The sequence below is a fragment of the Varanus komodoensis genome, unplaced genomic scaffold (genome assembly GCF_004798865.1).
Source record: "Varanus komodoensis strain SLA01 unplaced genomic scaffold, ASM479886v1 scaffold1, whole genome shotgun sequence".
Classification (NCBI taxonomy): domain Eukaryota; kingdom Metazoa; phylum Chordata; class Lepidosauria; order Squamata; family Varanidae; genus Varanus; species Varanus komodoensis.
Genome location: NW_025335268.1, coordinates 134040196 through 134065346, shown reverse-complemented (window position 1 = coordinate 134065346; position 25151 = coordinate 134040196). Strand labels below are relative to the sequence as shown.

General features: G+C 42.2%; 1 protein-coding gene across 1 annotated transcript in view; it reads left to right on the top strand.

The window, feature by feature from the left end:
• The window catches only part of INKA2 (inka box actin regulator 2), a 34183-nt gene extending 30641 nt beyond the window's left edge, over window positions 1-3542 (top strand). The window contains exon 2 of the mRNA XM_044447175.1: window positions 57-3542. Coding sequence (XP_044303110.1) covers window positions 57-1103 — 1047 coding nt within the window. The 3' untranslated portion in view covers window positions 1104-3542. The remainder of the gene's footprint in view (window positions 1-56) is intronic.
• The last annotated feature ends 21609 nt before the right edge of the window (window positions 3543-25151 follow it).

Here is a 25151-nt window from a genome sequence, read left to right as displayed (position 1 = left end):
TTTATATATTGGCTTCTTCAAAACTAATCTCATATCTTCTTTTCCTCTCCCAACAGTTATCCATGAAGGAGGTTGGGGACGGGCTGCATGAACAGATGAACTGCATGATGGGTGCTCTGCAAGAGCTGAAACTCCTTCAAGTCCAGACAGCTTTGGAGCAGCTAGAGATTTCAAGCCACCCCAGTCAGGTTTCAGGAGTTGGCCAGCATCAGTATCATCTGAACAACCAACAGGTGCCAAGGGCTAGGTGTGAAGCCAGCAAGCAGAGTGGGAAGCTTCCAGGTGACACTTATTCTGGCAGTTGCAGTTCTTCAGCATTTTTGTGCTCAACTCCAGTCTCGCAACCCACCAGCCCGCATTACCATGCCACATTGCCAGACATCAGCCATGGGCATATCACTTCATCCCTTAATAGCATAAGCAGCGAGGACTACTATCATGCCAGTGGACCGCCATCAACTGTGAGCACTGCAGAGTACCATTCACCGAGGACATACGAGTCATCCAGCAAGCACATGTCTAGAAGTTGGATTTCCCAAGACACAAGCAGTTTTTTTGAGAGTAAATCGGGATGCAGAGAATGTCAGTTCTCCAATGAGTCTAATGACTGGACTTCTTCACTAATGTCTCAAAGCAGGAATCGACAGCCTCTGATCCTGGGTGACAACATCTTTGCAGATTTGGTTGGAAACTGGTTGGATTTGCCTGAAATAGACAAAAAAGCAGAGAGGAATGAGACATCCTTGTCAAGCAGCAAGTCCCAGGAGTTCTACAGAAAGTTCTCCCTCACGGCCAATATCTTCAAGAAGTTCTTAAGGAGTGTTCGGCCAGACCGAGACAGGTTGCTCAAGGAGAAGCCATGTTGGCTGCCAACAGAAGACAAAGAAGCAGAAATCTTAAAGAGGCCCAAAAAAGTAAATAAACAGAAGGGGACCTTTTACTTCCCAGTCCATGGGAACATACCAAACTCTCATGACAAAGCAGACAGGTGCCAAAAGAAGGAAACAAGCAAGGTCAAGGCCAAACATTGTTCCAAGAAGATGCACAACACAATTGAACACACTCAGTCAGGATTTGATTTTAACACAGCTGTATGGGTCTGAACGTCACACCTTGTTACCTCCTCAATCAAAATGGTTCCATCCCAAATCGGAGATAAATCAGTGTGAGAAAGGGAAAAGAGAGATCTAGCAGACCTGTGAGGAAAGAGAATAGGAGGTCCTCTCCATAAAATATGCATTGACACAAATCACTTGCACAACTACAGCTTGTACACCTAAAGAGTGTCGGATTTGGAGATGCGGAAGCTCTTCAAAGCCAGTGCTCAAGAAGCCCTTCACAGTTTGGGGGCCAGAGGACAGTCTTAATCAGGCCTGGTCCTCTGTCCTTCCATTTATATTGGCTTCATGTTTGCCAAACCCATTCAGTTCCTCTCTAATTCAGGTAGTGACAGAATGTTAGATCTGTTTGTGTGTGTGTGTATTATTTTTTAACTCTTGTGTGCACTAAATCCTGGATTATGCACCGGGCAAATGAATAAGCACTTGATAGCTAAATTAAAAGTGAAACATGAATTCATGAGAATAGAAAGAATGTGGAAATTGAACAATGGTTGAGTGAAGCTGGTTCAGCCAATCCCATGGCATTTTAAACTTTTTTTTTTTACCTCCAAAGCATTTTTTCAGGTTCACCCATCATGATCTGTACAGTACTGGAATGCATCTAAGAAGTGTTATATAGTAAGTAGTAGCCAACCTATCACTGCAACTTTAGGATTAGCAAAAGTCCTTCACCTCTTCATCTTGCCCTCAGAGCCTTAAACTCTGGATGCCACACTGAGGTCCCAAGTTGAAATAGACCTTTCCCTGGTTTAGTCCAGTTTGCTTTTCTTAACCATGTATAAATTTTGTCTTGTGAGTTCTCCAATGGTCCAGCTCTCCAAGAATTTATTAAATAAAGCAATGTTCTTCTCTCCACATGTGCTTTGGTGGGATGTTTGGACATTCTGCACTGTGATGCAAACTATGCCAACTATTTGGACATGGTGATAAATTCAAGGAATTTCCCAAAATGCAGTATCATCACCACCACATATACATCCTTGCAAATAAATGCATGAAAGAACAGGACATCACTGTTGTGTATCTGTTGAGTATTTGTGAACTAAACCTGTAAGCCAGAGCAGTCCCTGTGGGCATGCAAGTTCCTCCATGTGCAGTTAGAGCATCTTGGGATTGTTCTTTGTTACTACAGGTCCTCGTGCTTCCTCAGTTTTCAGGAACGCTTTCTCATACTGCAGCGGTTAGGGGAGTGGCTTTCAAAGGAGAAGCCATGCTCTGCATCCAGGGCTCACCGTGTGATGCTTTGAATTCTGGCCTATGAAAGAAGTGTTGCCCCCAACTACAGGGCAGGGTTTGGAAAATGTAACATAACATATTTCTGTGCAACGCTAAAGTATTCCCCGCACAAGGACAGTTAACCTAACCTCTGTACAAATACTGTACTGAGGTGTTTGAGCCTTTTTGGAGCGAGTTTTGTTAGCATGGTGACCAAATACTGTAATATGTTTCAAGCTCGATCCATGTTTCAAAAGTTTTCTAGGAGGCTTGACAATTGCAGTCTTGTCAAAGGCTAGAGCAACAGTTAAGAACTTCCTTCAGCCCAAGGGCTGCATTCAATTTTGGAGGAGCTCTTGGAGCCTCTATTCCAGTTAGCAGGCAGGTTCAGAATACCCCAAATGCCAGACTATTTTAACATTAAGTCACCCACTAGGCCTTAGGAGACACAGTTTGCCCTTTTAGAATGGGGAAGATACACTAAAGCTGTGTGAAAAAGGCGGAAGCCACTTAACAACATGGCTGAAATGGGCATGGCCACACAGAGACATCTGGAGAGCCAGATTTGGACCACCAGATGTACAGCTTTAGACGATAGACTTGAATTTCAACACCTCATCCTAAAGACAAGTCCTTGCAAAATGAGTTATCATGTTAGGAAAAGCAACTGATGGAAGTGTTGCCACATGAAGAATCAATGTAGAAATAATCCCTGAAGTGGCATTCAGACTCAGTAATATCCATGTTTCAGATCTGTTAACTAGCTTTTATTCCATGCCATGATCCAGAGCTGTTTGCTAACTTTGGCCCATTACTCTCTTGTGTACATGGAGCCTCCTCTTCCTTTCAATGGATGGAGCAATTCTGTCCTGGCAATGGGATGCTCACTTGGTTTTGCTAAATCTTAAAGCTGTTTATTTAAGATTGCAACTGGGATACTTTGATTCACATACCCTGAGATTTTGTACCAAAACTTGTAACATCTTCAGTACGGTCCTTTAAAAGTTGTTTTTCACTAACAGCAGAACTGTGCTATTTTTTCATTACTTTTCAGTGATGCTAAGCCATGGGAGGAATTGAAAAATAAATAATGTCAGTGCTGTCTAATAAAGTCATGTTGCTATTTCAGCTCTCTAAGACAAACAGACAAGTTAGAAGTGCCATCATAAGACTAAATCTGAGTTTTTCTCCTCCTGTAATGGAATTAAACATAGGCACAAGACTAGCACTGTTTTTTGACCTTACAAGGAATCAAAAGCTTGTGAAGGATCAACTGTGGGCATAGAAATATGCATGTACTTGCTCTCGTTTCCAGAACTGGAAGCACTTTCTAGTTTTCTCTCATTTCCCACCTAATGAACTGGCATCTTTTAAGATACCACTATATCCCCCAAATGGTGGTTAGCTATACTTTAATGCTGATAATAGCCCGGCAAGTCGGGTACAAGTACTTCCTATAAAGAATGTGCAGAGTTGGGTTCAGGTCAGGATTTCATTATGGCCACTAATAAGGTCAGGCTCAGCTGACAGGTCTCACAGAAGTTCTGCGATGATTTCCTCTGCTTTGTTTCTTTAACCTAAAGCAGCCTGAGCATGCTGAATAGGAGGGGAGAGAGCAAAGAGTTTGCTCCAGCCACTCCCCACTGCTCATTTTCTATCTCAGAATCAGCTTTCACCAATCTGCTTTCTCATCCACTGGGGCAAATATACAGGAAGCCCATATTCTGCTGTGCCCCATGCCCCATACCATTGGCCCGAGGAAGGAAAACATGTGAGTAGGGGTGCGTGGTTTTGAACTCAAAGTGCAGAAGGGGAAAGGTTAAGCAGCATCTCTCTTACTGCCCAGGTTTAGATTCCTCCCTCCCCACAAAAAAAGCACTTTGGGTTTGATATGCAACTTTCAGCAGACTATACAAAGGATAGTTCTACCAATAGTTCCTTCATAGCTTTCTGTCCCTTTTAAAGAACCCCTACAAGAGAAGCCGGAAAAGATACCATACAATGATCCAACAGCTGGCCATCCGAAGTGAAGAACATCCAGAGTGATCCAATGGAATAAAGAGATATTAAAAAAAAATAGGTGCAGTTTTATACGGATGGGCCTTCTTCAAAGGTCAGTTTTAATACAGAAATGCTGGGATACCTGAGTAAGATAGTTTCAGAATCTTGGCTATTTCCTAGAATCAAATCACACATATTGTTCAACATTCTAAGAATTCTCTTTATTCCATCTGTTAAAAGCATATGGAGCATAAAAACATCCTCAGCCACCTTTTAAAGGTGCAGAAGGATGAGTTTTGGCTCTTGGATGGTATATAAATTAAATAAATAAATGGTCAGGTGGATGGTGCAAATTGCCATTAAAGAGCCTGTGAAAGTAAAGGAATGATGATGTATCAAAAGATTAGGTTGTGCCTTAGTACAAATAGCAACTAACACGAGATTCCAGGAGATGCAAGGATAGCCAAGGCCCAAAGGTATGTTCCAGAAAGCAGTGTATAGACTGCCTTCCCAAACCTAGGCCCCTCCAGATGTTTCAGTTCTTTCCAATGGTCAAGAATGCTGGGAGTTGCAATCCAAAACATCTGGACGGCAGTGGGTTGATGAAGGAGCAACATGGCATGCAGGAGATGCATGTACAACTGGAGGGAACTCATTGCCACATGGCTTTAAGGCAGATAACTAGTGAGATTACAGCCAACATTTATGGATTGAGTGTAGGTACAAATGACACCTCCTGGGCTTTTCAGGAAGCATGAAGAATACATTTGGGGATCATCCCCATGCCACATTTCAATGGATTCCTGACATTTTTGCCTCTTTGTTGTAAACACTGCTCAGACTGCCTGCTTCTAGAAGACCAGAAGAAAGCCACTCCTGCCCTGCAGCTCCAGGATTTATAAATAAGGTAACATGAACCGATCTTGCCATGGCACATGGTTGCTCACAAATGGTTTAAGCCCCCACAACAACAGCTGTCAGTGGTGCTGTTTTCCTGCTGTCTGACAAGGAAGCCAACTGGAACTTCTCTTGAGAAAGAGACCTTTTGCCCCTCCTGTCTTTCCCTGACAGCTGCACTGAAGGCATCAGAACACTGTCCCTTTTATATGATATGGGGAGGGGGAGGAGATATTAGAGAGAGAAAGGATTGCAAATGGAAATTGTACCCCTGCATCACGTTGCAGCTGAGGGACCCTCAAGACAGTGAAATAAAAGATGTTTCCCTTGGCTCTGAGAAAATCTTACAAGTTTGAAGAGGAAAGAGAAGTTCAAAAGTCTCCTGCATGTCTTCCTGTATACTGCACAGAATGTCTAATCTTTGGGTGCTGTATAATGGAAGTCACTCCTGCATGCACTGACAAGATATATCCTGCTAAAGAGCTTGTGAAGCAAGGTGGCAATCTGTGTGAATCTGGGAACATTTCAAGGGTACCTCAGCTTCCCCCACAATGCTTTGGTTATGGCCCAGAGTCAGTTTTGGAGGTAAGCCCACTTGCGCACCTATATCTATCTGAACCTACTACAAAGGTCTCGCACCACTAACACAGTAAGCACCCAGCACTTGATTTGGATTGGCACTTGCTGCCGAATGGTTCCCAGGGGACATCTGGCAATGCAAAGAAGTGGAGTGTTCATGCGCCAATCCCAGGGAGAGCAGCAGCCGCATGCGGTCTGGCAACAGAGGGCAGATCCCACAGAGTATACTGAACCAGACAATCCACTTTGGGGAAAGCCAGCACTGAAAATAAGATAGCTCTCAATCTTCAGGGTCAGCCTGAGTAAATTTAGGTAAGATCACAACCCCACCAGATACCATATTGCATTGATCTTCATTGGTGGGCCTCTTCCAAAGGGAGCAATTTTGGAGTATTGAATAGTCTGGCATAGCTCTGTCCTGTCATTCTTAATTTTGTAGACTTTGCTGGATCTCTGTGTAGAAAATTTGACAGTGCTATTGCTTCCTCTTATCTTTAATTAGTTAAAAAAGAGCGGGGAGAGAGGGAAGGAGGTAGGTCAGATAGAAGGAAGGAAGGATAGACAGGCAAGCTGCACCATTCAACTTCCCCTCTTCTGTGCAACTGTTAAGGCTACAGAACTCCCTTTTGTCTTCATTTGCAAGGGGTGGTTTCCCTAGAAAACGAGGGATGATGACCTGAAAACACCTCAAGAGAACCTCTAGTGTGGAAGCTTCTTTTGCTGCTATTTCCTATCACTAATTGGAAATAAGAGATTTTTTTAAAAGCAAGAATATCAAAACAGTAGATCCCATATTAAAAACTGAGCTTAAAATAGATCTGGAAGCTTGAAGGCTACTGTCATCTTGCACTTAAAACAGTTGTAGGTAGTAGATTCCAGATATCAGTCTAGCTGAGCACAGTGTTCCTCTTAATGGGCCTGTGTGAAGCTAATCCATACGAACCAAAGGTCTGCCTTCACAGCATGCTAGAAAGTCCATGAACTACAGCCATCTGTTTGCTCCATCACATGACCAAGAGAAGTATGTTATAAGGCTTGTTCTTCCCCCAAATCCCAACCTCATCCTGCACGGAAAGCTGACCTGGCTGGAATCAGTGACAGTTCACAGACGGGTTGTTGTAACAAATTCACCCCATGCTTGAAGCCAGTTTTGGGATCACGCAAATTGGCGCTGAAACTGTCAGGAACCCGAACCTTAGACGGCATCTAGATGGGAGGCCAAAGGACTGCTGGAACAAATGTAATTTGTATGGAAGGGATGATTAGTGAGTCAGAGCTCTAGTTCTGGCAGAGTCACCGAGAGATGGCTGGCAGCATTCCCAAAGAGAAGAGTCAGCATCAACGCTGTGCAGACTGTGAGGCAGACCGGAGGCGCACAAAGCAAGCTGCAGCCTTGCACCAGCTCCATCTAATCTCAGCTCACCGGACTTTCCCATCAATTTGGGCTGGTGGGGCCCCATTCATTACTTGGAAGCAATCATTATTTGCTGTCCCACTGTTCTAGTGACTTTTCCTGGAAATAATAATAAAGGGCTTTTCCCTTTCCTGGTGGTATTTCCATAAAATGATTCGCCATTGTTAGGGATTGGATGGGCCTAATTAGCCTGACAGAGGTATTTAATGAGGCACCATCAGATTCTTGCATCTTGAAAAGGATTTGTAAATGCAAAGCACATTGCACAATAGTGCCATTACCTCTCACCCCACCCTATTAATTACAGTACAATCTCCCCCAGCCCAGCAGCTCATTTCACAGAGCTTATGTGAGGAATAATAAATGGAGTGCAGGCCTCTAGATGCATTAGAAATTTCCATTTTTTTCTGTCACAGGCATAGGTGTGTATAAGAAATTTGTTTAATTTTGTTTTTTATCAGTCTTGACCACATTATTTGCATCTTCTAGACCAAACACGGACTAGTACACAATCTTCAGTCCAGGTTCATACATTTCCAAGCATTCAGTATGCTTTGCAGACCAAAAGTAGGGAGTGGGGGTCATGCATTCAACTACATGCATGCATTTGAAAAATATGCATGAAAAAATACGTATTTTATTTATAATGTGCCCAGATGGACTTCAATCAATTACTTCTGTGTACATACAGATTGTCATGGGAAGAAGGAATCATATCTCATAAACTGATACAGACTCTAGTTTGAATAAATTTGAAATGGAATTCAGAGAACTTGGGTGAGCTAGAGTTTTGTAGCTTCACACATCCCTATCCAAGAGCCAACGATCAAAAGAGCATGAGCATCACTTTGTTACTGGTGCTGTTTGTTTGGGTAAAATTCTAGAGTCACAAAATTAGAGGGGAGCAGAGGAACATTATGAGCCTGCCTGAACAGGGATGCTCCACACAATAGTTCCTTTTGAATAAAAGCAGAAAAATCCAGACCACAAGGTGCCACAGCTGGACAGCAGGTTCGGCCTTTGGGCTATTGAGCAGTTTAGAAATGTAATAAATAACATTGACAAATCCGAGTCTGGGATCCTGTGGGGAACTTCCACAGATGCTGTCAGTCTCCATGAGCAGTGGGTAATGAAACATGAGAGGAAGGACTAGAGCTGACCCTCTGATATTGCATCTGCGTCATCTGCAGACAGAAAACCTGAACAGATCCCCTGTATTTCCAATATGCCAGTCTGGCTGCATGAATAGGCTCATTATCAAAAGCTAACTAGGAAGGGATCTTTTTGAAGACCTCTTTCCCCTTCCTATCATACTGGAGCCATTTCTGTTTGCCATAAGGAATGCATCCATGCCCTCTGGAATTTCTCTGTGGCTGATGTGCGACTGACTTTCTGTCCTCTCTGCTGTGCAATCAGAAGGAATGCATTACTACTCAATCAGAACTTTGCCGTTCATACGCTGATTGTGTCCCTTAGGATTTTTTAGATAGGATCTGAACTGTGGCTCAGGAAACTTCTAACAAACTCTCATCTTTTTATCAATAATTTGTCCCTTCCCTTTTAGGGGACACAGTGGCACAGCAGGTGAAGCAACTGAGCCACTGGCCTGCCAACTGAAAGGTCAGCAGTTTGAAGCTGGGTGAGCTACTGCTGCCTTGTCCCCAGCTCCTGCCAACCTAGCAATTCAAAAGCATGTAATGCAAGTAGATAATTTCGTACTAATTTGGTGGGGAGGAAACAGCAGCCCGTGATGTCATGCAGGCCATATGACCATGGGAATGTCTTGGACGGTGCTGGCTCATGGCCTTTGAATGAAGATGTGCACTGACCCCTATACCCATTTCGGCCAGCTGAGTAATATCCACAGGGATTCCCTCCTTCCCTTCCCGATTATCATTTCTTGGCATCATATTCCAGTCCTCAGAAATGTTGAGCCAGCTACTGTGGCTTTGATTCTAAGGATGCTTCCAATTGTTACAGTTAGATACCATCAAGTTGTCTCCAATTTATTTCAGCCTTAAGAATGAAAGCCCTCCAAAGTGTCCTTTCCTTGACAGCTCTGCTCAGTTACTGTATCAAGTTTGTGGCTCCTTTATGGAGTCAATCCATCTCATATTTGTTCTTCCTCTGCCTTTCCTACCATGATCGTCTTCCCAAGTGTCATTTCCATGATATGCCCAGAGTACAACAGCTTTAGTGTTATCATTTTTGCTTACAGGAAAAGTTCTGGATTGATATGAACTGGAATCCACTTGTTTGTCTTGCTTTGGTATTTGCAAAGCTCCTCCAGCACCATGTTTTGAATACATCATTTTTCTTCCTGTCAGCTTTCTTCTTGGTCCAGCTTTCACACCCATATATAGTGATTAGGAATACATAGTGTGGATAATCTTGAACCTGGTCTCCAGTAAAACTTCCTTACACTTTTCTAGTTTCTTCATCGCTACACTTCCCAGTCTCAGTCATCTTCGAATTTCGTGGCTGCAGTCTCCAGCAGAATTGATGGCTGAACCAAGTTATGCAAAATCTTCCACAGTTTCAATTTCTTCATTGTTGACAGTAAAGTTCTGTAATTCTCCTGCAGTCATGATTTTTGTTTTCTTAATATTCTTCACAGTCCTGCTTTTGCACATCCTTCTTTACTTTCATCTTTTCAGTTCCTTACTGCTTTCAGCCAGTGATATGGCATCACCTGCATCTCTGTCTATCTTACTTGCATTTTTCTAAGCTTAAACAGTCCCAGTTGTTGCAGTGGCGTCTCATAGGGGAGCTGCTCCAGCCCCTTGATCATTTTTGTTGCCCTTATTTGCACTTTGTGCAACTCAATAATGTTCTTTTCCAATTAAAGTGATCAGAACTGAGCAAAATATTCTAAATGTGGTCATACCAAAAATTAATATATGGGGAGTAAGATATTGGCAATTCTACTTTTTATTCCATTCCTAATTATGCCTAGCATAGAGAGTGTCTATTTCACAGCAGTTGCACACTGGGCTGACATTTTAACCAAGCTCTCCACAACTAGCTCAAGATCCCTTTCTTGCTCTGCCACTGCCAGCTCAGATCCCATCAGCATATACTTGAAGTTGGTATTTTTTGTGCCAACATGCATTACTCCACACTTGCCTACATTGAACTTCACTTGCTTTCTCATATAGCAGGCTCTTCCTCATAGGATTCCTCTTAGAAGCAATCATCTTTTTATCTCTTCTGTATATGGTCTCTATTTTCTCTTTATTTTCTTCTTATCAGATAGTATGTCCCTTTATTTGTCTTTCAGAATTCCTAATCTAGGTTTGCATTTCTTTTTGATTATTTGGATCTTCTGGGAAAGGTTTCTTATTTTTCATCTTTTGTTGTTCGCATTCATTTCTTTGCATTGGTCAATGTAATAGTTCTTTTTATCTCTACAATGATGGTCACTAAAATGTTGCATTCAGGATTCTGAACATATTTCTGTCACCATTTGCTTTTGCTTCTTGTCTGTACTTAGAAATTGCATATCTTCTGTCATCCATTTAGGCATTTTCTTTCTGTTTGCTACAGGAGTTGTCTTTTGGCATTCTTCCATAATTATGTCTTTGGTTTCAGGCTACAGTTCCTCTGGTTTACAGCCAATAGATTTCAGTAATGCAAAACTGTTCTCTATGTGGACTTTATATTCCTTTATATGTTTTAAGTTATAATGACACTATGCCTGTTTGTCATCTTTTTAGCCACAGTAAGAGTCGGTGGTCACTCCCACAATTTGCTCCTGGTCTTGTTTTGGAAGGAAGAGCACAACTTTTCCATCTTGTACTTACAATTACATAGTCTATTTAATTTCTGTACTGGCCTTCTAATTTCTTTATTGGTGATGTGCAATACAATCATCTGATTCATTACCTGAAATATTAAAATGATCAGACTGTTGGCGTCACGGAATTCAATGGGTCTTCTTCCTGCTTTGTTTCTCACCTGTAGACCAATTTCTCCTACAATTTTGCTTGTTTCCTAGTTCTGCATTCCAGTCACCCATAATGACAGCCATGCCTGCTTTGGTGTGTTACGAATATCCTCTTGAATGCCTCTGTAACATTTTCCCTTTTCTTTTTCTTCAGCATCCTTTGTTGGAGAGTCAATTTAAATGATGGTTATGTTGATAGGTTTTCCAAGAATCCTGAATGATATTTTTAGACTTCACATTATAGCCCCTTAGTGCTTGTGCTACATCTTACCTCAGAGCCACTTTGTTTCTTCTAAGTTTGTCATTTCCAGAATAAAACCCTTCATGCTTGTCTGATGAAAAATGTCTACTTCCATTCTGCTTTAGTTCACCACACCAAGTACTTGGATACTTAACTATTCCATTTCTTGCTTTATGATTTCTAGCTGTCCTTGAGTCATGCTTCTCCCATTCCATCTTAAATTTGTATGTGTTGTACAGCATTAGCCTTGCTTTCACCTCCGTGCATGTCAGCCATTAGACTTCCTTTTGCTTTGCCCTAGTTGCGCCATTAGCAACAACAGTATTCATACGTCTTCTTTATTCCTTCCCAGTAGTTGAGGGCCTTCCCACCTGGGAGTTTCATCTTCTGGCACTATTTCTTATTTAATTTTGGATTACTTCATCATAGGGTTTACAGCGAAAGCAAATTCAGAGGCAGTTTCCTATTACCTTCTTCAGTACAGTAATTAGCATGAGTTAGCATGAGCATCACTGCTGTTGTCTGTAAATATCCTCCACCAGCGTCACCTTCACCTACAACTGCTGCCCAGTAGCTTCCCTTCAGAAGTTTCTCCACCCCCATCACCAATACAGATATCCCTGCTGATGTGACTGCTACTCCTGCAGAGGGTGGATGCATCTTAGCCTGGTGCCTCTGCTTTGACCATTCCACCTTGGGTGACCTTGCTAGGGGTCCAGCCTACAGAGACACTCCGACCTCCTACCAGCATTGCTCTTGATTCCTCTTACATCCCCTCACCACAAGTCATTCATGGTATTTTACATAGGGGCCAAATAGTGTTTTATTTGTAACCCTTCTGTGTTTTCCCACTGCGGCTTCCTTGTCCCAGATGTCTATTAAGGAAGAAGAAACAGAATAGATGCATAATGTGGTTAGACTGGTGGAACTAGGAACTTTCCATCTGGAAACATCCCTAGATGATCAACTTACCTTTATATTTATATGGAAGGGTGACCCAATTTCTCATACTCCTTAAACATTTCAGTTTGGCTCTTGTGTATTTAATATTCAGAGAATGAAATATTCACAAGCAGATTGAGGGCCAGCCTGGTCTGTGTGACAGACAGGGGCACAGCTGAAGAGGCAACCATTTCAGACAATTTTGCTGTCAGTAGTACATCGCATGGGCATTGTGTGAGACCAAAAGGACATACGCAAAGCCATTTTGGAGGGCTACTTCCCTGTGGCTGCTTCCAGATAAGCTTTTTACTGCACCACTGCCCTGCTGCATTCACTGACTTTTACCAGGGCATTCAGATGATGCTACCTTCCACCCAGAACCTTCCTACGTTTACCTATTGCTTCTCTCCTTACTTGTTGTTATGGAAAAAGGATTGACCAGCTGCAGAATGCCTTCTAGATTAGTAGTATTAGGCAGAACCTGGTGGGAGACTTCCAAACTGTGGAGATCAGGCTTCTTCAGAGACAGATAGCACAATGGCCCTCCCAAATTGGCATCATATAAGGATAATGCAACAGCAGTCAGTTTGGAAAGGCTGAGAGAGATGGAATGTTCAGCCTCAAGAAGGGAAGACTATGAGGGGACATGATAGCACTCTACAAGTACCTCAAAGGCTGTCACAAACAGGAAGGAAAACACCTCTTGTCACTCCTCCCAAGTGTACGACATGGATCAACAAACTTAAACTGTAGCAGATCAGATTTAGGATAGACACCAGGAGGAATTTTTGTCCAGAACGATGTGACAGTGGAACCACTTGCAAAGAGAACTCATGGGCTACACTAGAGACATTCAAGGTGAAACTGGTCTGGGTAGGATGGTGTGAATTGGCATCCTGCACCAGCAGTTGGACCTGATGGCTTCCTTGACCCTTCCAACACTACCATTCTATGAATCTTTTTCTCTCTTTTATAAACTAATTTGTATGATGGAGCCATCATGACTACAGGAACAAAATGGAGATCACTTTAGCTGCCTAAGTATCCTCACCTGCCATGTTCTGGTTGGTTATTTGGGAGGGGGACTAGGCTGTGGGCCTATGGACCTTGGCCCAGCTGCATCACTGTTCACCCAGTGCACATGATGGGACAGTGGGGATTAGAACTTGGCCTTCACATTCACACGATACACTTCATAAGATAAAGTTTATGGCAGAAGCAATGACACTTTGACTCACAGAGAGTTGCAATCTTGGCAAAGTTATAGCCTGTGTAGCTCTTCCATAGTAATTTGCTTTTCCTTTTCTACCCATGCAGAAACATCAGTATTTCAAGTTGCTTTGAAGCATTTTTATATAGTAACTAGCAGCTCAGCTCCTACTGGCCTTGCCTCTGGAAGAGGCCTCAGATATTGCCAGTAATGCCATGCCTCAGAAAGCAGAATGGAAACTTTGCAGTTGCCAAACAGAACTCCAGCTGTGAGCTTCCCCAGAGCTAAAATGCTCTAACTGATTAAAGCAGTGATAAAGATCTTCTGGAAAGTACGGATTCTATCTGAAATAAAAAATAAACATGGTGCTTCATAGATTTTCTTTAATGCAGACAATATATGCTCTCTGAGCCACTTCTCCTTAATGTACATCTCATGGTAGGGTCAAGAACATTACAGCTATGTGGGATCAGACCTAGGTCCATCTAATTCACACAGTGGCCAACAGCTGTGCACAGGAAACTCACAAGTGGGACACAAGGTACAACTACACCCTCCCACCCAAGTTCAACAGGTCTATGTAGGCGTACTTCTTCTGATCTCAGAGGAAGCATAAAGCCATTAAAAAGTAAAGGTTTCCCCTTGCCATGAAGTCCAGTCATGCCTGACTCTAGGGGGCAGTGCTCATCTCCGTTTCCTAGCCGAGGGAGCCAGCATTTGTCCACAGACAGTCTCCGTGGTCATGTGGCCGGCATGACTAAACACCAAAGTGCATGGAATGCTGTTACCTGCCCACCGAAGTGGTACCTTTTTATCTACTTGCATTTGCATGCTTTCGAACTGCAAGGTTGGCAGAAGCTGAGATGGAGCAACGGGAACTCACCCCATTGTGCAGATTCAAACTGGCGACCTTTTGATCAACCAGCCCAGCAGCACAGTGGTTTAAACCACTGTGCCACTGCAGTCCCATAAAACCATTACAGTGTCATTAATATTCTTTTCCTTCAAGAACTTGTCCAACTTCCTTTTAAAAGTTATCAAATTGGTGACCATCACTACTTTCCATGGTAATGAGTTCCATAGCTTAACTATGTGCTGTGTGAAGAAGGACATCCTGCTATCTGTCCTGAATCTTCCAGCAATCATCTTCATGGGATAACCCCAGAAATAGCATTATAGGAGAAGAGAAAAATGTCTCTTTGTATCCAACTATGCATGGTATGGAGAAAGTGGACTGACCCATCCTATTTCCCTTACTCACCTTTTTTTCCCCTCAGCTTAACACTCCCAGATGTTGTAACCACTCCTCATAGGAAATTGCTCCAGACCCTGATGGTTTTAGTTGGCCTGTTCTCCTCTTCTTCTAGCTCTACAATATCATTTTTAGGTGCAGTGACCATACTTGTGCATGGCATTTTGACTGCAGTTACACAATACATTTGTATAAGACTACAAGTCTATATAAGAGTTACAGCAATGAATTATTTAATTAATTAATAATTAGTCCGCGATGGGTCGGACACGACTTCGCGACTAAAAACAACAACAACATTTATTAATTAAGACCACTGATTAGCATCAAGCTCTCTGGGCAACCAGTACAATAGCATTACCAATAGGTAACATGAATAAAATAACACAATTAAAATACAAAAGATAAAACAATGTATAAATAAAAAACAACAAAACTTAAGTTAGTAAATTAAAACTGGTGTGATTGATGTAAAAATAATGTAAGTGGTGCCATAAGTGCACCAAAAAAGGAAAGTTTTTGTCAAGCACCAAAAACTCAGCAGAGCAGATACCTGCTGTATCTCAAATGGTAATGCCTTCCATACTTGGAGTGCCACAATAGAGAAGCCCTCCTCCTTGCAACCCTAGCCCTTAACCTCCTTAGGGGGAGGAACCTATAGGAGGGTCTCCTTTGAGGACCTTAAATGATGGGCAGGACCATATGGAGTAAGGCACTCACTAATATATTTTATGGAGTATGATATTGGCAGTTTTATTTTCAGTTCCTATCCTAATTATGCTTAATGTAATATTTGTCTTTTTCACAGCCTCAATGCTCACAGGGCTGACATTTTTATTGAGCTATCTACCACAATCCCAAGATCAATTTCTTGGTCAGTTGCTGCTAACTCAGATCCCATCAGCTTCTATATTAGGTTGAGATTTTTAAAATTTTTGCTCCAATGCAGATAACATTATACTTGCTTGCACTGAAGGGTATTTGCTATTTTGATGCTCATTTATCAAGCTTTTTCCAAACTACACTAAATAATTAGGTGTCATCAGCAAACATGGTCAGTTCATGCTCATTCATAATTCCAGAGCATTTATGGCATTAGTGCTAACACAGTTGAAAGGCGTTAGTACTAATGCAGTTCCCTGTAGGACCCTCCTGCTCAGCTCTTTACATAGGGAGAATTTAATCTATATTCCTGTGCTTCCTGTTCATTAACCAGGCATTTATCTATAAGAGAACCTTTCCTCTTATTCCATGACTTCCAAATTTGCTCAGGTGCCTTTGTCTGAAGGACTCTGTCAAAACCTTTTCTGAAGTCCAAGTAAACAATATCTGCCAGATCATTCATGTTTACCCACACTATCAAGCAACTTTAAAGGTTAGCAAGGCAGGGCTTACATTTGTAGAAGCCATGTCGATACTTTCTCAGTGGGGTTTGTCCTGTGGTGATACTAGTTCTATATAACCACTAAAGTTTTCACCTAATTTTTCAGGAATAGATATTTAACTGACCTGTAATTTCCAGTCAATGTGGGTCAGGATCAGGGCCTGCAGAACCAAGAACACCTTGGCAGGAGCTTGCAGGAAACAGCTGAAGAGCAATAATGCAGTGTAGCTGGAGGCCCTGGAGAGCCGCATGATGTGCTCCCTGCCACAGCAGTGGAAACTGTGCTGGTGACGGCTGCATGCTCTGGCTTTCTGCCTCTCCTTGCCCTGGTCTGTTCCTGCCTGTAGCTGCTTTCATCCTTGTTTCTAGACTGACTCTGATTCCCAGGGACCTACCCCCATCCTCCAGACCCCACCTGCTCTCAAATGTGACTGTCTTTCTGAAACTGGAACTCTGGACTGTGTTCTTGGACTGTGCCTTTGGATCAAAATATCTCAGACTGTGTTTGCTTAGATCCATCATCTCCCTGGCTCTGACCCAGCTTCTGGACCTCTAAACCTGTGACAGGGCCCCACCTTGCACCCGTGCCCTAGTCCCAGTATTCTAACCTTAGCTGCCTTCCACCCACTCCTCAAATCTTACAATGTGCCCCTTATAATGCATACTGGATTAACTATTTTGCCAAGAACTTCCTTTCTTTTCCATGCCTTGTCTATGTACTCAGAGACTGCTATTGCAGCCTTAAGTTAAGACCAATGGTCTTCAGAAGACTTGGCACTATAACATTAATCATCATCAGTATCATCTGCATGGTATTCTTTTTCCCTTTTGCTGTGTGATAGAATTTCTCAAGCAACCTTTGGCTGAAGGAAAGGTTAAATTATGTTTGCTCTCCTTCTGTGTTCAATTTTCATGGGTGACATAAAACAAGATATGCCACGGATCTAAGGAGGCATCATTTCATCAGACCTTTTTATCATTAAAATCAATAAAAAGCATACTTGCTACTGACCCAGCACCACTTTCCAGGATAACAGCAGCTCGCCTTTCTCAGGTCACCCAAGGCCAGCACTTTGCTTTGAGGCAATGCTTCATTTGCTTTAATGGGTAGTCAGATGCACTTAAGCCAACTAAGAGATCTTATCAGATAAGGGTGCCCTCTGAGGGATTTTCCCTTGAGTCAAAGGCTAGAAAATCTGTTCTGATTTCCATTTTTTCCTTATTAACTTTGACACCTTCTCATTTACTCCTGGGGCATTTCCTCATGCTTCTGACTGGAAGGAACTATATTCTGGCACTGGGGCAATTTAATGGCAGCGTTGATCATCAGCTGCCCAACAAAACAATAAGGGAATGCACCCAGTCCAATATGCACCTGGAAACTGTAGCTAGGGGTTTAATGGTCAAATTTCTTTTCTGTAAAGAAATTGAAGAGCTTGTGCTCTTCTTTAGACAGTGACAATAAATTGCATTCATTCATTCTGCAGCATGCAATATTCAACGTCGAAAATTCATGGAGAAGAAGACTGTCACCTGCTACTGGTCTTGATACTACCTATATGCAGGATCAGAGGCAGCTTGCCTGCGTGCACCAGGTACTGGGGAACTTGGGTGGGAGGGAGGGAGGGGGGCACTGTTGGTCTCAGGTCCTGATTGCAGGTTTCCTGTGTGCGCCTGACTGGCCACTGTGTGAACAGAATGCTGGACTAGATGGCCTCTTGGTCTAATCTAGCAGGGCTCTTCTTGGGTTCTGCCTGCGTAGTTCACCAAACCTAAACTATGACGTGATAAAAACATAATATAAAATCTTAATTTAAAGCAATTTTAAACAGCTTAAAGCAACAAATAATAAAATACCAGGACCCAATGAAATGACTGGCGTTTATGAGTGGTACACGCCCGAAAAATGAGGAAGAAATTAACAAAATGTTAAGTCTTTTTCTTTTGTATGAAAAGTCAGACTCCTTAATCTTTCTACATCACCCCAGTTGTTGTGTAAATATTTGTAGCATGTGGAAATACAACTGAATAGGACAAAAAACTTCATGAGTGAATCATCAGGGTTTAAATTCAGAAAAGCTTCTTGTCATAAGCCAAAGGTTGTTTTGGACGCACACAGGCACAATTATTTGTGGGGAGATCTGCTCTTTTTGAGGAAAGACTGTGCTTTTCAGCACCCAAACACTTGCTCAGGTTACATTGGGTGGGGATAGGCAGCTTTTATGAGACTACAAGAGACTCAAACCAGAACCTTCGGAAATGGAAGCAGACGTGCACAACCCCCTTTGAGGGCATCATACTATTATATCTGGAATGCATCCAGTGAATTATCTAATCCAGGGAAGTCAATATGCCTCTGGGCATCTTTCTTGGTACTCGGCAAGAACATCGTGTTTTCTTATTGGTAGGTGGCCCTGCTGAGAAATATGTTGCTGAAAGCTGCGGGTTCAAAGAAGTTGTTTGCTGTGTCGGGCTCAGACTCATTTCTGCCTTGCATTCTGTCTTTTAGTTAGCTGACTTGTGCTTTGCCATGCCTTCCATGACAACCATTTTGTGCTGGTATCCAGGACATTTTCCCAAATTGCCAAATGTGCTCATGGCCCCAAAAGTTGTGGCTACCCCTACAATATTGTAGAATATCCTACCATCAAAATTATCCATCAGATTGTTCTTTGGGTGAAAACAAAAGGAGAAATCCCATGGTTGGCCATAGCAGACAGTGGATTCTGCACACCAATCTCCTGTGTCCTAGAAGTGTACAGACAGCCCAGAATGGGATCCTGAAATGCTGAAGCTGTGCTACTTCCACCCTCCTGCCCTTGGGTAAAAATCTAGCTTTGCCTGTCCCATACAAAACATGACAGTCACTTGAAGAAGTCAGTGATTTGCAAAATAGAAATGTGTGTGCTTCTGAGGATTTTCTTTTACTTTTCTGGGCTGCATTTGTTCCATTATCTTGAGCAGCATCCCTAAAGACACAGAGACACTAAAAGGTTTTGTTACGTTCCTGATCTGAAAGACTCATGCTCATGAGTTCTCGCATGCCCTTTTAAGATCAGTAAAGCACAGCCCATCCCCTCTGGCATAGCATGTACTATGCTCTACTTTTTATTTTTACTTTGTGCATTAGCAGAGAAGGGGCTCATGTGCTACACCAGACTGAGCAATTCCATTAATCTGCTTTTCATGCTCTCTAGCATATAAAGAAGTCAGCCTTCATCAGAGTTTAACTCTTGCCAGAGAGTTCCCTGCTGCTCTCTGCAACTTTCCATGCTTCATTCCAAGGCAATTCTGTTTACATGATTGGGATGCCAGCAATTGCTCTGGGCAACCCTATTAACAAGGGTGCTGATAAACATCAATGCAAAGCTAGTACTCTAGGAGTAAGGCATCCCTAGAATGCAAGGGAAAGGCTGTCCCTAAACCTTAGTTACTGCACTGAAGAGGTAAAACAAGGTTCCAGGGAAAAGAATGAATAGAAACTCAGGAAGTAACATTTTAGATCCTAGGCATTTAGGCATCACAGGTGTTTCTCAATTCTGCAGGAGTCACATGACAACATTTTTAAAGAACTAGCATGAGAAAAATGCTGAGGGAGAGAGAAGAAGAGAGCATTGTTGCCTCAAGTCCCATGGGTGGATGATGGCTTTAAAAGGGGATGAGACAAATTCATCAAGTTCACGTCTATCAATGGCTATTAACTATGAATTATGATTGTAAATTGTTTAAAGGAATCTTGGCTCCAATATAAACTGCTGGAGGGAACCAGAAGAATCCTGTCTTTGCATTCTACTTGTGCACTCCCCAGGACCATCTGTTTAGATCCATCTCTGGGGTGCTTTCAGATGAGGCTTTTAAACTGCCTTTGTCTTGCTCCATTTACGAAGTTTTACTGCGGGTGCACAGATCACAACAACTTCCACTTCCCAAGGTTTTCCACTGCAAAACATCCAGTAAGTAAAAAGATGGAGTGCCTGTAGAAGTGTTTCTTTCTCATTAGTAGCACTAAGAGCCCTGCATCTGAGAGTACTTCTTACAGAGCAGATGGTAAAGGTCAGGCCTGGGGCCACATCTGGGCTTCCTAAGACAAAGTCAGACTTCTGATCCAGCAAAGTTCCTCTTACATTCTTAGAGATATCACGTGCTCTAGAAAATGTGATATGATATGAATCATGTGAGTTATGTGTATATTGGGATCTGCGACTAATCATGGGAGGAGTGTTTGTATTGCTCAATTTTCTCTAGAAGTATGTGGTGCAAACACAGCATTCTCCTCTTCCAGCCCAGTAATTTCTTGCACAGTTCCAAGCTGTGGACCAGAGTCCTTGCCAGCCTGCATATAAGTTCCCAAGGAGGCAGATGCCACTGGGCTGTACATTTTGCTAGTGGAACATTTCCTGCACATGTACGACTGCACAACAATGCACTGTAGTCACTAAAGCAGAAGAGCCATCATGCCTTGGCAGAGAAGCGGTTCAAAATCAGTTTATACACAATTTCACAACTCTCTGACTAAGCCAAAGATAAGAACAAGGAAAGATTTCAAGCCAAATACAGCTGGGTTGCTTCTAAGATTATCCCACAGTTGCAGAAATGGAGGTGATTTAGTGCTGTATTCCAGTCACAACAGCAATAGGAGAGGGCATGTCATGTTGGACTTTCCCATAAGGCTTTGATGCAGATCAGCCTCACTAATGCAACATCTGGAACCACATGATAACTGACATGACAGCCTGTCTTGCTTAATTAGGGCTTTGTATTTTGCTCCAGAATATTTCCTGGCATTAATGCAGCATGTTGTATCATTTAGCACTGATAGATCAAAAATTCTCACTTTATTTAGTATTAAGGCAAGGACACCCATTATTTATTTTAATCAAGGCAAATGTCAAGAAATAGTAAAACTGAGAGGGGTGAAAATACACTAAAATACACTAACAAAATAAGGGGTGATTTCTTGTTCAGAATCCCTATTTCAGTTATTTTCTTCCTCCGTAAAAGGAAAAAATCCTATTCCTTTCCAGAATTTAGTGTCGTCTTGATAGATTTTTGAACCATCAGATTGTAGCTTTTCCTTTATTTCACCTTTGCTCACTCATTTATTCCTGACGATCCAGGATCTAAAACTGGGGCATCCATTTAGTACCAGTCACCCTGTCTCTTTGCCTGTGCCTTCCCAGATTGCACTGTGCAGCAGTTTATTCATTATGGTGTCATGAATACCATAGCTTTAATTATCTTAAAAAATAAATACATTGTAATATAATTAATCTTTCTTTGTGAACCTCTCATAGATAATGCTAAAATATGGTAAGCTGTATATAAATCTATAAAATAAACAGGAGAACTGTTATGGCATAATGGTTAAAGTGCTGGAGTGGAACTCAGGAGATCCGGGTTCTAGGCTCCACTTAGCCATGAATTTCACTGGTGCAGTTTAATCTACCTCACAGGGTTGTTGTGAGGAGAAAATGGAGACAAGGAATACCATGTAAACCATTCTGGGATACTTGCAAGAGGTAGAATGGTGCTCTAGAAATAAATAAATTATTTAGAAATATGATTTGCAATATCACTGTGGATGGTGTCTAAAATCCTGCCTTTCTTCAACCTCTTCTTACTGATAATGAGTAGAGCTGCCTCTTTCTATTGCCATACAACTTTTCAAGCATGAATTATTCTTATGGTGAAATCATTCAGGTAGTTAAGGCTACATTTTTCAAGGTGGACCCCAAGCTTCTGGACCAATCATCTTCTTCAGAATATGTTTTCAGAGACGTGAGAGGAATCCTTATACAAACTGGTGGCTTCTGATCACTAGAAAGACGATCTACTTACATTTGCTGCAATCTATTTCTCATGGCCTGCTCAGGTCCACTGGCTTGGAATATCGTAACCATAGAAAAGCCGTTCCCCAAAGTAGAGAGAAAAAGGCAACCGAGTATGCAAATCCTGTTATCATACTGTCCACTCCATTAAGCAAAGCTACTGCTCACTGGAGATTTATGTCATCTATTTTGCTGCTTCCCTTGCATCTCCAAAAGGGACTGGGGAGGACAGAACAACGACAGCAAGCCTCTTCCGCTGCATTGCCTTTTCACAGTATAATACCCTGTTGCTCGTTAAAACCCATTGCAGCAACCTCCTTGAGGCTCATGTCCCTTGCGTTACACTGAGATATGCAGACCCTTCATCATAATGTATATGATGAAGGAGGTCATCAGTACTGCACAGGCAATGAGGGATGTTGTCTGCACGGTTCTGCTCCTTTCCTTTCATTCAGGGCCCACATAACGATTCCTGAACAATTAAGCCAAGGGTTGCTGTCACAGTACCTGTTCAGCCTGAGATTGGTCATTCCTGTTTACCTGCTTTTTACAGACAGTCTTAGCAGCCTGTTGCACTGCAGTTTCCTATATTGTCTCCCATCTTTTTTTCAGATCTGGTTTGTTGCAATTCTTAAACTATGAAATAGAATTACAGTTGAGCAATGAAGACTGATAAATGTATTTTTTGTATTTTTGTATTTAATGGTAATTTATTATGTGCCATTGTATTTCAATGTATTTTATCGTGTTGTAAGCCGCCCCAAGGTTTCGGCAAGGGGCGGCATAGAAATGTTATAATAATAATAATAATAATAATAATAATAATAATAATAATAATAATAAAGTGTGAATGAGCCTATGTGATGCTCCCATGCCCTTCACTGGTAACTGCTCCACAGCTCACGAACATTTTATTGTTCCCCCTTCTCTGCAACAGCCTCTTATTTGCACCTTAATTACCTAATCCTTATTCCCACTGGAGGAGGGGGTGATTTAATTACTGGTTTTGTCTTTTCATTCTTAAATTAAGAAATAGCACTATTTAAGTATCTTAGAAATGAAAAGGGGGAAAGTAAAAGGAAACAATCCCTCTAAAAAGAACAGAAAAGTTAAAGCTGCCTTCAGAAGTGCATCCACAGGTTCCGTCTCAGACTTCCCACTTAATGCAACGAGGCTGGGAAGGCAGCACCAGTGAGATCTTAGATGATATTGGAGGTGAGGTCAGCATGCACAGCATTGCTCCTCACTGCTGGGTGAGCTCCTGAACATGTGGAGGGAAATTCTGAAGACAGCTTGTGCAGCTATTCAGCAGTAATATTGTTGTTACTCTGGAAAACAAACATCAGAAGAGCAGAACCTGCCAGGTACAAGCAACTAATGAACACTACAGGGAGAACGGTTCTTATTTCTGAGCAAAGAGGAGGCAGCTCTGAGCCATTGGGTAATATAACTGTCTATGCTGTGTCCTATGGAACCCTCTGCTCCTGATTGATAGTGGAAAATTAATGGCTCCGCAGTGCTTAAGTGTCCTAATGTGATGGCCTCTCTCTCTGTCTCTCTCCCTCATTCTCTCTCCACCCTGCCCAACCGCGCGCGTGTGTGTGCGTGCACACGCGCTCGTTAACCTATATCTAGAGATTCCAGTGCAGGATGTGGAAACTGGATCTGCCCGTTCCTCCTGTTTTCTGCATCTTTCTATAATATCCCTATTTTTGCCTTTGTGGGATGGCTTTGTTAAAATATTGCTAACCTACACAGAGCTTTGCTAGCATATCTCCAATTTCTACCCCATCGCACCTATTCCTGACTACAAGTGCCTCCCCAGATAATAAATATGACTGAGTCCAATTCACTGAAAGTTTTTGAAAGTTTCTTCATAGTTATACATTTTAACGCACACACACAAAATGAAATGGTTATTTAATTTTTGTTTGCCTGTTTGTGGAAGGGCAGCTCCGAATTCACTCTCCTTCCAATCACAGGAGGGATTCCAGTCCAGGGAGGCTCCTGTTGGTGCGATTTCTTCTTTCCCTGCATTGCCTCTCCTGCTGTCCCACAGACTTCATCAATCTTCTGGAACAGATTTTCCAGGGCACAGAGGACTGCAGGGGGGAGGGGAAACTGGCAAGAATTGCCTTCCACCTGCCACAGCATCCCACAAACAAATTTCGGCTGATGGACACACTGCATCCAAGCTTTTGTTCATTTATTTCAAAGATATATACCCAAATATCCATTAAAATGGTTAAGGTGATTGCTATTACCAATGTTTAAAAAAACAAACAATAATAATGTCATAGGATAAAGAGTTTTTTAAAAGCCTGCAAGAGAGTCTATTAAAAACAACAGCAGCAGCAAAGCAACCTATTATGGCAGCAAAACCTGCCCTCTAGTTCCAAGACCCTTTTCTCTTTCTTCTCAAGAATCTTCCTATTTTCTGCCTTATTTTCAAGGCAACTTAGAAATTCCTTCAGATTTCTACTGATGATGTTTTTGAGAGTAATGTCTTGATTAAAGATTGTTGAGGGTGTTTTGTGTAGAAAGTTTGTTTATTATTTATTTCAACCTGTATGCCTCTACAATAGTCCATATCTGGACTCTCTGTGAGGCTCACAACAATTAAAACAACAAAACATTCTAAAATGTGACATAAAATTAATATATTTAAATGTAAGTTCCCCTGTTTCTGTTATATATCTCCCCATCATTCTGCAGCGTCCCAGGTTGCCAATGTCTTCTGAGCTCAACAAGCCCCATGGGAAGAGATGCTTCATGACATGTTGCCATGGGCTACACTCCAGAGTGAGAATTGTAGAATGAGAAGGTGCATGCACACACACCCTTTGGCCAACTGAGGTAAGAGCAAGAAGGCTGTACTCCAGTCATGCACCTTCTCAGACTCTGGGTGCCTTCCACTGGGCTCTCCACTGGTGTCTCTACCAAAAGAAGCTTCGTCCATGGCTATGAGAGGGTCTTCTCAACTAAGGCACGCACATTATGGCACCTCCCCATACAGGTTCACCCGGTACTTACACTGTCTGAATTCACACATCACAATGAGCCATGAAAGGAATGGCTTGTTGTGATGTGTGAATACCAGAAGCATGGTGAAACATGGCAT